This window comes from Meriones unguiculatus, chromosome 1 (assembly GCF_030254825.1).
Source record: "Meriones unguiculatus strain TT.TT164.6M chromosome 1, Bangor_MerUng_6.1, whole genome shotgun sequence".
Lineage (NCBI taxonomy): Eukaryota > Metazoa > Chordata > Mammalia > Rodentia > Muridae > Meriones > Meriones unguiculatus.
In genome coordinates, this window is record NC_083349.1 from 28,787,256 (window position 1) to 28,799,874 (window position 12,619).

General features: G+C 47.0%; 1 protein-coding gene across 6 annotated transcripts; it reads left to right on the forward strand.

The window, feature by feature from the left end:
• Window positions 1-49: 49 nt before the first annotated feature.
• LOC110548074 (lysosomal membrane ascorbate-dependent ferrireductase CYB561A3) lies at window positions 50-12,073 on the forward strand. 6 transcript variants are annotated; one of them, XM_060386540.1, is made up of 8 exons: window positions 50-182; window positions 353-474; window positions 5,485-5,683; window positions 6,972-7,043; window positions 8,206-8,414; window positions 9,050-9,204; window positions 10,070-10,226; window positions 10,756-12,073. In XM_060386540.1, exons 3-8 carry the CDS (start codon window positions 5,500-5,502, stop codon window positions 10,777-10,779), a joined length of 801 nt encoding a protein of 266 aa, XP_060242523.1. In that variant the 5' UTR covers window positions 50-182; window positions 353-474; window positions 5,485-5,499; the 3' UTR covers window positions 10,780-12,073. The 6 variants fall into 6 exon arrangements, with proteins under 6 accessions (XP_060242523.1, XP_060242518.1, XP_060242536.1 ...); XM_060386535.1 differs by having other exon boundaries at window positions 51-182; window positions 353-496; XM_060386558.1 differs by having other exon boundaries at window positions 72-182; window positions 317-474.
• Window positions 12,074-12,619: the final 546 nt, after the last annotated feature.

Below are 12,619 nucleotides of genomic sequence, written 5' to 3' on the forward strand. Positions count from 1 at the left end.
GCTCACCACCGGAAGTGCTCTGAGCCTATAAAAGCCCAGGTAGCAGCGCCCTCTGTAGCGGGTCCTGCGTGCAGTCTCTACAGGTTTGCCAGAAACTCAATTCTTCAAAGTCCAAGAGGAAGCTGGGGAGTGGCAGCTCCTGCGCTTGAGGCGACTGGCTGGTCGCGGGACCTACCCCCAAGGTGACCCACTGTGTGGTTAGGGGTGAGGAAGAGCCCGGGCTGGGAGAGCCGGTACATGGGTTCCAGTGGTGGTTCCGCTCCTTCCTTGCTTCCCGCTGTCATAACCCGGCGTTCGACTTGTTTTTCCTTTTAAGAACTGGACACTCTGCCGTTCCCCTTCCACCCTGCAGGTGGTGTTTGTAGAGGCTTCGATGCTTTTCAAAAGGCGTTTTATCGAAAGACTTGCCAGGACCAACTTGATCAAAGCCGTGTTCCTGGAATAGATCCGACTGTCCCGAAGGACGAACGACCGGTCTGTGAGCACTTGTACTAAGGTGGACTTTCTTCACATTCCTAAGTGGAATATTGTGTGTCGCTCACTCCTGAGTCCTGCCGTTTGGAGGGGCTGCCTTTGGAAATGAGTTCTGGGAACTGAGGACAGGACCTGGGTGCCTGTACCAGGCTTGCCATTTGTCTTGACCAAGTCACTTTCCTTTGGATCCCAATATTGCAGTACTTTTGAATTGTAAGATACGGGCTTATAGGATTTGCACTCTGGTCCCCAGAATTTTTACTGTCCCCTCTGTCTTTGAGGAGGGAGCCACAAACTCTGACCCTTGGTCTGTTCGCAGCTTCTAAAAGTAACTGCATGTGGAATACAACCTTTTCCTGAGAGATAAGGACTGAATGGAAGGTTTATTTCCTATCCCTGGGACTGATTCTAATTTAGCTCAGCCTATGAGAATTTTTTACCCAGAGAATAGAGGAAAACATTAAGTAGAGGTTAAATCAGGATGGATAAAGTACTACACCCCATAGGCCACATCTAACCGAGTGATTTTTATACAATTAAACTATTGGGGTGGGGTGGGGCTGTATTCTATGACGTGTGAAAATCATATGAAACGTAGACATCAGTGTCCATAAAGTGTTAATGAGGCACAGTCACGTTCATTTGTTAAGATACTCCTCCTGGCTGCTCTCTTGTGTTACATCATCCCAGAATGAATGCAGTTGTGACAGAGACTATAAGCCCTAAAAAGCCTAAAGAGTTTCCTTCCTGAGCATGGAGCTCGCAGAGTGAGGGCAAGAGACCCAGCTGTGGTTAGCATGTCTTGATGACTTAGTCCAAACTGCTGTCTTAGTGCAAGTGAGAGTGGAGTGTCAGCATTTGCATTTGTTCTTTCCCTTGCATTTGCTATTTTAGGAAAAGAGAGGGCTTATTTGTGAACTGTAGGCAGCCATGTAACTAACTTTCCTGCCTTCTGTCGCCAAAGTGCCCCAACCATCTGTTCTAAGTCTGCCACAAAGTGCTAATCTGGGACTTGTAAAGGGGTGTGTATGTGTGTGTAATATAGTCCTTTGGGGTGTTCTGTCATTCCTTTTCCTTTTTTCCTTAGATACTTCTGTGTGTGTGTGTGTGTGTGTGTGTGTGTGTTTGTGGTGACTATCACATGTGTGTAGGTGCCAATGGAGTCTAGAAGTAGTTATTTGGTCCCTTGGGGCTGAAGTTATAGGCAACTGTGAGCTGTCTAGTCTGGGTCCTGGGAACTTACCTCTGGTGTACTGCAAGACCAATATGCATCTTAACTGCCTTCTTTTTATATGGCACCCCCTGCCTTTTTTTAAAATTTAGCCTAGGCTAGCCTCAAATATATACATGTAGGTGAGGATGACCTTGAACTTCTGAGTCTTCTGCTTTTTACCTCTGGTATGCTGGAATTTTAGGCTTGTACAATGACTCCCAATTTTACCTTTCAATATAGAAGATATCTGGAGTTTATTGCAAGGTGAAGTGGGGGCATGCTCAAGGAATGAAGTAGACAGTGTTCAGAAAGAACATTGTATAGAACACATTCTCAAGGGGTGAGAGTGGACAATGGACAAAGGGACTGCTCTCTTATTATCAGATGACTGGGGCATCTCACTGGAGGAGTGGAGGTTGAGTTAGGCAGATATGTGATAATCCCAAACCTCTTTTGCTCTTTTATGAATCAAGGAGGCAGCTCTGAGGCTGGGTAATAAATCTCTGGACCCAGTAGCTTGGTCGAGATTTTTTGTTTTTTGTTTTTTGTTTTCCTCCTAGCCCTCTGCTGCCCTTTCTCAAAGATTGCTACTAACTTGAATTCCTTCTTTGTGCAAGCCCAGCATCTGCTGCTGTTTGGATGGAAAGCTGGCATGGCATGAGATGTAATCAAGGCTACTGAGAGGCCTGGCCAGGCATAGGGACCATGAGCTTCAGGTTTTTGTTTGTCGGGGGAGCTGGTCTCACAGTGTTGCTCAGGCTAGTGTTGAACTCCTGTACTCAAATGATTCACCTGATCCAGCTTCTCAAGTAGTGAGTGGCATAGGTACCACCTTGCCTATCTAGCTTTAGGTTTTGTTAGTGGTTAGGGTAAAATCCTGTGAAAGGGGCTAAAGAGAGAGCTCAGTGGGCAAGAATGCTTGCTGCTCTTCCAAAGGCTTCCAGCACCCAAGTTGGGCAGTTAACAGTTGACTGTAACACTGGCTCCAGGGAACCCAACACCCTTCTCTAGCTTCTATGGATGCCTACACACACAGCACATGGCATACCTTCATACACACACATGCACACACACACACACATACACACACACTTGAGTTCACGCTCTCAAGTCCTAGGATAGTAATAACTGAAGTTATAATACTTGACTATCAATAAAGTCCCTGCATTTTTTTGGTCTTGATCTTATAACCTGTGGCTAAGGGAAAAGATCTAAGGCTTTGACGCTAAATAGACAAGGGTTTTAAACTCCTGTAGACTTTCTGGGTTTTTGGTGTTGGTTACTGTGTGCCTGAGATTTAGTTTCCTCATGTATAGGATTGGGGTGATAGTCCTCATAGATCGTGTCAGTTTCTAGTGCTCATAGCTGGTGTTCTGTTAATAATTTTGTTGCCACGTTTTTCTTTCAGAGAACAAGTCTTGCAATGTTAAGTGTTTTCCTTGGGTTGCCTAGACTGTGAAAATCAAGGTCAGGACACCCTGCTGTGAGCTGTCTGCTGAATCTAAACATAAGGATTTATATATTGTTCCTTCTTGGAAATTATTGGCTATTCTTCCTATTAGATGGTTCACAGAGACAGTCACTAATATCAGGAAATCATATTTTTACCTTCTTGGTGTGGGCCCGGGGAGCGAACTGGGCCATATGGTCATATGGCCATGTGGCGGTGCATATGTCTACTGGAAGCAGGACAGGCCCTGTGTCTTTGCCCTTTTGATGCCTGGCTTTGTGTGTGTGTGTCACTGTGAATCTAACTCATGACTGCCCCTGTCACTGAGCTACAAATATAGCCCCATGCCTGTTTTTAAGAATAACTGTCTGTGACATAAATATTCACCACAGAACGCCAGAAAGTCGAGTTGGTTCCTGGTGGAAACTTAAAAATAATCACTTTCTAGACCATGAGTTCTTACTTCCTCTTTTCTCCTCTGTACTTTCCCCAGAGAACAGAAAACAGAAGTAAGTCCCAGGTGTAGAAACAGCCAAGGGATGCCCTCTGTTCAAGGAGAGGAATGGTGGGTTCTGGCCTTGAGGTCTGGCCCCATGGAGTTCATCCTCTACAACAAAGGCCTTTTTAGATAGAAATAGAGCACATAGAGCTTTTTCACAGGCAACATATGCTAGGGGGCTGAGCATCCCCACACAAAAGTCCACAAGATTCTGAAACTTAAAACTTGGGGTTTTATTTTTCTTTTCTTTCTTTTTTTTTTTTTAAGATTTATTTATTTTATACACAGTGTTCTGTCTGCATGTACACCTGCACACCAGAGAGGGCATCAGATCTCATAGATGGTTGTGAGCCACCATGTGGTTGTTGGGAATTGAACTCAAGACCTCTGGAAGGACAGTCAGTGTTCTTAATCTCTGAGCCATCTCTCTAGCTCCTTGTTTAGTTTTTCAAGAGAGGGTTTCTCTGTGTAGTCCTGGCTGTCCTGGAACTTACTCTATAAACCAGGCTGGACTTGAACTCAGAGATCTGCCTGCCTCTGTTTTGTTTTATTATTAAGCCAGTTTGAAATAGGGTCTCATTGTAACCATGGCTATCCTGGAACTTGCTTGGTAGACCATCTGGTCTCAAGCTCACAGAGAGATCCTCCTATCTTTGCCTTCCGATTGCTCTGATTAAAGGCATGTGACACCATGCCTAGCCATACCTAAAACCTTTTGGTCACCAAAATGGTTGCTGAAAACATACAATATACAAACATTCTCAAGTCTAAAACCCTTTTTCATTTACAACTCTTCCATACCAGATCCTATATATATATAGCGAGAGAGAGAGAGAGAGAGAGAGAGAGAGAGAGAGAGAGAGAGGCAGTGGCTCTTGCCTTTAATTCCAGCACTTGGGAGGCAGAGGCAGACGGATCTCTGAGTTCAAGACCAGCCTGGTCTACAGAGAAAGTTAGATGGCTAGGGTGACACAGAGAAGAGAAACCCTGTCTCCAAAAACAAAACAAAACACAAAATTAGATGGATGGATGGATAGATAGATAGATAGATAGATAGATAGATAGATGGTTTGCCATCATATGTTAGTCTGCATGTCTGATGTCCATGGATACTAGAAGAAGGCATTGGGTCTCCTAAAACTGGAGTTACAGGTGGTTGGGATCTACCATATAGGTGTTGGGAATTGAACCTGGGTCCTCTATAAGAGCAACCAGTGGTCATGTGGTGGTGCATGCCTTTATTCCAGCACTTGGGAGGCAGAGGCAGGTAGATCTCTGAGTTCAAGGCCAGCCTGGTCTATAGAATGAGTTCCAAGACAGCAAGGGCTATACAGGGGGGAAAAAAAGAACAACCAGTGATCTTCACTGCTGAGCTGTTTCTGCAGCCCCTGCACCCAGTCATTTTGTTCGAGGTGTACCCAGCCTAGAATGTGTTCACACCATTAGATTGTAGGTTTGCTGCCTCATGTTGGAACCCAGGGAATTTGTGGTCTAGGCGGTTAGGGTTTTAATATTTGTCCCTCTACTGGGTTGGATGTGGCCTTCAGCTTCAGCTTCATGTGGATTTCACCTTCAGCTTCTGTGTGGGCAGGCTAATCAGTACCAAGGCTGTGAGCCCAGGGCCTTGTCATCTCATTAGAGCACTATACTTAGTCTGTGCTCTGCCAGGTGCAGGGGTGGGGCCTCACTCATTGTCAGCTTACCTCAACATCGAGGCCATTTGGGGACAGGGGAACTGAAGCAAAAAGTTCCATACCACAAGCAGAAAGAGAGGTCAGTGTTACTTCCTTTAGCTGCTGTGTGGGTTCACCACAGTCAGCCAGGACATGTGACCTCTGTTTCTTCTAGGAGTTCTTGATCAGAATGGCTTCAGGAAGGTTTTACCTGTCCTGCATGGTCCTGGGGTCCCTGGGATCAATGTGCATCCTCTTCACCATCTACTGGATGCAGTACTGGCGCGGCGGCTTTGCCTGGGATGGCAGTATGCACATGTTCAACTGGCACCCGGTGCTTATGATTTCTGGCATGGTGGTGCTCTATGGCGCTGGTGAGTAGTAAGTTCACAGTGTGGGAGGCATGATATGGCCTAGGCCTGGGCAGGGCAGCACTTACCCTCACCGAGGATTATCTTCTGGGAGGTTGAATTTAAAGCTACCATGACAGGGTGAATTGGGTTGTCCCTGGGACCAGCTATCATTTAGGGGGAAGAAGTGGAAAGCATGGGGACAGCTTTACAGATTCTGAGACAGGGGCAGCAAAACTTTCTGCAAAGGACCAGACCATAATTTTTTTTCAAGCTCTATAATGGTATAATTGTAATATGTATTTTAGCTACTCAGATCTGCCATTATATCATGGGAGCAGCCATGGGAAGTACATAAAACACATGAGTGTAACTGTGTCTCGGTATAATTTTATTAAAGAACTAGGCAGCAGGCTAGATTTGGCCTGGCACTATAGTTTGGCTTCTGCTCTAGAGAACAAGAAATTGAAGCCTCTTGTATTACAGTTGGTTTGAGGATCCATCTTTGCCCATGCATTCAAATCCGTGTGAACCCCATTTTCCCAGCTGTAGAATGAGAGTGATGATGGCAATGGCAAAAGCTGTTTACCATGTATACTTCACACCTCGTCTTCTCTGGCTCTGGCCTTTTTTTAATGATGCATATGATGTATGAATGTGCATGTACATTTGTTATGTGTGTGAAGGCTACAGGACAAGCTTGGTGTCATCTATTATTAAGCACCTTGTACCTTTAATTTTTTTTTTTTTCAAAAATTTCAAGATAGGGTCCTCTTATGTAGTTCTGGCTATCCTTGAACTCAGTATGTAGACCATGTTGGCCTTGAACTCACAGAGATCCACCTGCCTCTGCGTCCCTCTGCACTATGCCCTGCCATAAATTCTTTTCTGTATTGTTTATTATTGGTGTGGTGGTGGTGTCTGTCTGTGTGGATGTGGGCACAGCATGCTATGGCATGCATCTGGAAGTCAGGACAACTTTTAGGAGTTGGTTCTTTCTTTTCACTGTGGGTTCTAGAGAGCAAATTGATGTCACTCAGCTTATGTGGCAAGTGCTTTTACCTGCTGAGCTATCTTGAGAGCCCCATTTTGTTTCTTGAGATAGGGTCTCTTTACTGGCCTGGGGTTGGCCTAGGGAATCCTATCTCTGCTTTCCTAGGTCTAGGATTACAAGTGTGTGCTATCCTGACCAGGCTTTTTATGTGGGTTGTGGGGATTGAACTTGGGTCCTTATGCTCACACAACAAGCACTCTACACACTGAGCCATCCCTCATGTCAATAGCCCCCGTCCCTTTCTTCTTTTTGAGACAGGGTCTTCCTACATAGCCCAGCCTGACTTTGACCAGCGTAGCATCCTTCTGTCTCAGCCTTCTGAGTGTGTAGGTATGTACTACCATGCTTGCTTTCGATTTTGTTAGAACCAGTTTGTGAGGTTGTCACCCCCATTTTACAGAAAGAAGGCGGCAAACGGTTAACCAGGTACTAGGTTTGGACCCCTGTTGCCTGAGCTCTTTCGATTTCTACTTTGAGCTTTTGGTGGTGCCAGGAGTGGAGCAGAAGCCAGGGCTCAGCACATGACAGGTGGATACTGAGCTATAACCTCTGCTCTCATGCCTGGGTTTTTAACCAGCCTTGGCTGTGTGGAGTCTACAGAGAGGCAGTGCTCATCAGCCCACAAAGCTGCATCCAGGATCAAGACAGGGTGGTCCGGGAAATGCTCCTCCCATTTTAACTGGCCCTTCTTGCATTAGTTCCTGGCCAACTGCCTCCCAAAAATAACAGGAAGTAGTAGGTGCTGAGCAGTCTTAGCTAGGGTTCCTATTGCTGTAATAAAGCAGCATGACCAAAAGCAACTTGGGGAGGAAAGAGTCTGTTTCACCTTACACTTTTAGTCTTCTTGAAAGAGATGTCAAGGTGGGAGTTGAAGCAGAAGCTGTAGAGGAGGGGAGCTTACTGAGTTTATTCAGCATGCTTTCTTTCTTTTTAAAAAGTCTTTTTAATCTTTGTTTTTATGTGTGTGGTTGTTTTGCCTGCTTGTATGGCTGTGGACTACGTGTATCAAGTGTCTTTGGAGGCCAGAAGAGGGTGTCGATCCCCCTGGGACTGGAGTTACAAATGGCTGTGAGCCATCCATCATATGGGTGCTGGGGATTGAACTCAGGTCCTCTGAAAGAGCAATGTTGTTAACCACTGAGCTATCTCTCCAGCCCTTCTTATACCATCTAGGACTACCAGCCCATGGATGATATTACCTCCAGTGATCTTGGCCCTCCCATATCAATCATTAATCAAGAAAATGCCCTAAAGACTTGCCTGTAGGCAGTCTGATGAGGGGAGACTTTCTCAACTGAGATTTCCTCTCCTCAGATAACTAGCTTGTGTCAAGCTGACAAGGAACCAACCAGGACAGGAATTGACATCCTGGCACTTACTTCTTCCTGTTGAGAGGCTGTATCGGGTCACATGAGGGGAGTGGAAGACGATGTGGCCGGGCCGTGGATTGTTGGGCTGTGGATTGTTAGGCCGTGGTTTGTTCTCTCTGCAGCCTCCCTGGTGTACCGCCTGCCCTCCTCATGGGTGGGGCCCAAGCTGCCCTGGAAAATCCTCCATGCAGCACTGCACTTGCTGGTCTTCACCTTCACTGTGGTGGGGCTGGTTGCCGTCTTTCAGTTTCACAACCATTCAAAAATCACACACCTCTACTCCTTGCATAGCTGGCTGGGCATCACCACTGTCATCCTCTTCGCCTGCCAGGTAGGTACCCTCTGCCTTTTCCTTCTGAGTTCGTATAGGCACTGTGGGCTTGGGTATGGTTTCACTAGCCTCAGCTCCAAGTATTTTCTCTACCCTTTGCCTGGAAAGAACACCATATCCTGTAGACTTGGCTGTTTAAATGGCTGTGAGAGTTGGGGTTTCTGCACTTACCTTGTTTCTTCTACCTGTCACACTGCTCACCTGTCCTCCTGACTTTGTCATCTCATCTGTCATGCTGACTCCAGCACAGCCTCTTTTCTACTTTTTCCACTCTTCCCTCTTTGAAACAAAAGTAGTTCTAGATGTGATTTCAGTATTCTAGTTCCTGTCCTGTTCTTGAATTATTTATGGGTCAGGACCGGCAGGAAGCCAAGGCTGAAGAAGATGGCTAGGTTTTCTGAGTGTATTGCTCCAAGCCTTTCACACACTGATTGCTTGTGCAATAGAAATGGGGAAACCACAGTAAGGCATGGTGTGTGGTCAGGGCTGTGCATTGTGGGAATGTTTGAATTGAAAAAGAAGGGCCAAAGGACAGTAGCGAGCAGGAGGCACTGTGTGGCCGGGGTAGGGTGGCTACAGATGGGTACGACTGTGGTCACCCTGTAGCTCCAGGGCCTTCTTTCCTATGTCCACAGTGGTTCCTGGGCTTTGCCGTCTTTCTTCTGCCGTGGGCATCCCAGTGGCTTCGAAGTCTCTTGAAGCCTGTGCACGTCTTCTTTGGAGCCTGCATCCTTTCCCTGTCCATCACTTCTGTTATTTCCGGCATAAATGAGAAGGTTTTCTTTGTTTTGTAAGTTCTAAGGGGTCTCTAACACCAAAGCTTATGGGAGGGGCTAGGGGCTTCAGGAGATGTATCCTATAATCACAGGACTCAGTCAGCAGAGGCGAGCCTCTGGGCTTGAGTCCTTTCTTAATCTGGAAGATGACAGAATTGGCTGTCTTTAGGTTGAAATGGGTAAACTGGCAATGCTGAGCACCAAGTGATACAGCACCTCAATTGGTCAGAAACTGCTCAAAGTACCTCACCTTTAATCCTCCTCGGCACCCCACACCATTTGGTGCTGTTGACACAAGAGAGTGTAATGAGCTAGGCATGGTGGTGCATGGCTTTAATCCTATCACCACAGGCAGGCAGATCTCTGTGAGTTCAAGGCCAGCTCAAACTACATAGTGAGACCTTGTTAAAGAAAAAAAGTATGGTGAGGCACAGAGAAACTTACCTAAAAACACAGAGGCAGTGAACAGCAGAAGTGGCAACTGAGTTAGGCTTTCTGTGTACCCACTGTTGTCCTGGGTCTTGAGACAGTGTGGTAGAGTGAACAGCAAATACGAGTGAAAATGAGCCCTGGGGTTTAAATCTTGGTTGTGCTATGCACTAGTTATGTAAATGTGGACAGGTTCATGTCACCAGGATTTTCATTTTTCTCAAGGGTAAAAGCATTACACAGTTCCTGACTGTTGTGGTGGTAGGGACTTAGAAAGGGTGTTAATTTTAGGTCGTAAGAATGTAGTCTTGGGGTTGGGGATTTAGCTCAGTGGTAGAGCGCTTGCAATGCCCTGGGTTCGGTCCCCAGATCTGGAAAAAACAAACAAAACAAAACCAAAAAAAAGTTAGAAAATTCTCTTCAAGGCCCATATCATTTTGTCATTTTCAGGAAAAATGCCACCAAGCCCTACTCCAGCCTGCCTAGTGAGGCTGTCTTTGCCAACAGCACTGGGCTCTTGGTGGTGATTTTTGGCGTGCTGGTTCTCTATGTTCTTCTGGCTTCATCATGGAAACGTCCAGATCCAGGAGCTCTGACTGATAGACAGGTATGGCTTCTTGTCTCCCATTCTAGGTGGGGTAAGGCTGGGTCTAGAAAAGGACCCAGGAAGGACTTTGCTGAGAAGACTGACCCTGTAGCCAGGTGGGAAGCCAAGCAGCTTGAAGGTAGAGACTGAGTGGGTGATGGGGACTCCAGCATCAGAGCAGCTGACCCAGGTCCCCACTGCCCTGTAAGATCCCTTGGCTTTGTGAGATGACACATGGAGGGGCTCGAGCCTGGGAAGGTTCTGCCAGCTCAGTGGCTAGACTGGTGGGACAAGTGCTTCATGACACATCAGGTGCCTAAAGCAGGCCCTGCCTGTTCTTGGCCCACTGAGGGACCTGGCGGGTGTGGGAAAATGTGCTATGGACCAGTCTCAGGAACTTTTGGGCTTCCTTGAAAGATCTGGTGGCTGGACTGGATTCACCTGCAGGTTGAGGGTCTATCTGAGCATCTCAGGCCTGCTGTGCCTCCTAAAGCTCAGGGGCTCTTTCCAAGTCATGTCTTTAACCCCTATGCATCTTCCTTCTTTCCAGCCCCTGTTGCATGACAGGGAGTGAAGCGGGCAGGGGCTCCTGGGAACCATCGGCGATGCGGTCTCTGCTCCCTCAGAAGCTCTGCTGTACTTGGGCTCCTGGTTGTTTTCAGCAACAGACTTCTCTTGGGCCAGAGACCAAACTTGCTACTCCAGTTCCAGGCTTGCTCTCTCCGGCCACTTGCTGTCCATCTGCTTTTCTTGATGGCTTTGACTTGTTGGCATTTTTCTGGTCCTCCATTTGTACAAGGGCTTCCTTGCCTTGGTCTGCTGGTCTGTAGAATTGGGGCTGTTTTCTCCTCACCACTCCTAGGGATGTGGTAGAAGCCAAAGCTGAGGCTCAAATGTAGCCCACACATACAAGATATAAAGTCTGCTCTCTGTGGGAGCATTTGTCTCATTAGGCAGGCTTCCTCTGCCTCTGTTCTGTCCTGGGTATGCGTTTGGGTGGGCAGCAGCGTTGGGAGGTAACTAATGGGACAGCAGCAGCAGGACAAGTTCTTGCTGTAATGTCAGGTGCCAGTTACTCTGCTCACTTTGATGCACTGTGCTGTGTATTGTGACCATGTGGCTCCCCTTCTTCTAGTTGCTGCTTCAGTTGCTGCCTGGATCCTGCCCTTTCCCTGTGACTTACATGCCTGTCCCCCTCAGGTAGCCCTACCAGCCCTGGCAAACTGTTCTCCCAAGAACAGACAGCCTGCCCCTAGAGTCCCAAGTGATGAGTGACAGAGGTTTCTGTGTCCTTCCTTTCTGTCTCCTTGTGGGTATGGGCTTTCCTGCCTCCTCTAGTTATGCTCTCCCCTGACAGGGCCCTGGCCTACTATGAGATTAAAATCAGCATTATTAAGCAATTTACTGGGCAGAGTCCTGGGAGCCACTGCTGCCTTCAGAGGTGTTCCTTATTAGTACTGGGTGCTTCTGTTCCCCAAAAGGCCACCCATATTCCCTCTATGATATGCCAGAGTGTGAACTTTACTCTTCTCCTGAATAGAAACTGATTAGAGAGGGAGGAGTCTGGCTCGCTCCTTTGTGTTGGCCTGTGGCACTTCATGCCTTCTTCAGATAAGCCCTGCCAGATCCCCTTAGCAGGCAGGCAGGCAGGAGCTGGGTTCCTGCACTCCCTGCAGATAGTGATCAGGCTGAACTTCAGTTCCACTGCCAGAAATTGGAAGGAGGGCTGGCCCATTCTGACTGAAGCCTGAACACCATTGGGATGACTACTGGGCACCTTGGACATGACCAGCTCCCCTGGCTCACTCACGAGTGGGTATTTTACTTCATGAATCTGATCTTTATTAAATGTATTTTTAAATATTAAATGTGTTTTCTTTTGTTCGACTGTTTAAAGAATGTTTTAAACAAAAACACTTATTTCTCATATTTTGGAGACTAGATGTCCAAGATCAAGGTAACATGTGTCTGGTGAGGGCCATTTCCCCTATCATCTTTGTACCGTGGCTTCACATGGTGCTCCTAGACCCTTATAAATGATGAATGCATCCCATTCAGAAGGGTCTGGTCCCACCCTCACCCTTGATCACTTGTAAAGGCCCTACATATTTTTTGTTGTTATTTTTGAGACAGAGTCTCACTATGGAGCCCTGGCTGACCAGGAACTTGCTATGTAGACCAGGCTGTCCTCGAACTCACAGAGATCCTGCACCTGCATCTGCTTCCAGAGTGCTAAGACTAAAGGTGTGAGCCACCAGACTGGGCTCAAGGCCTCACCTTTTATTCCCATCACATTAGGGATAAAGTTTCATGCTTAGGAGTTCTGTTGGAACACAGAAGCCTTCTTTGCTGACAGGACATTGTGGTTTAAATGAGTTTCAGCAATTTACAAAGGCCTCAGGACAGGCTTGACC

Bases quoted from the DNA above. Each gene is read 5' to 3' on its own strand.
- LOC110548074 (XM_060386540.1), top strand. From the start codon at position 5,500: ATGGCTTCAGGAAGGTTTTACCTGTCCTGCATGGTCCTGGGGTCCCTG. The intron at 9,205-10,069 runs GTAAGTTCTAAG...TGTCATTTTCAG, and splicing joins GAGAAGGTTTTCTTTGTTTT to GAAAAATGCCACCAAGCCCT. The intron at 10,227-10,755 runs GTATGGCTTCTT...CCTTCTTTCCAG, and splicing joins GAGCTCTGACTGATAGACAG to CCCCTGTTGCATGACAGGGA.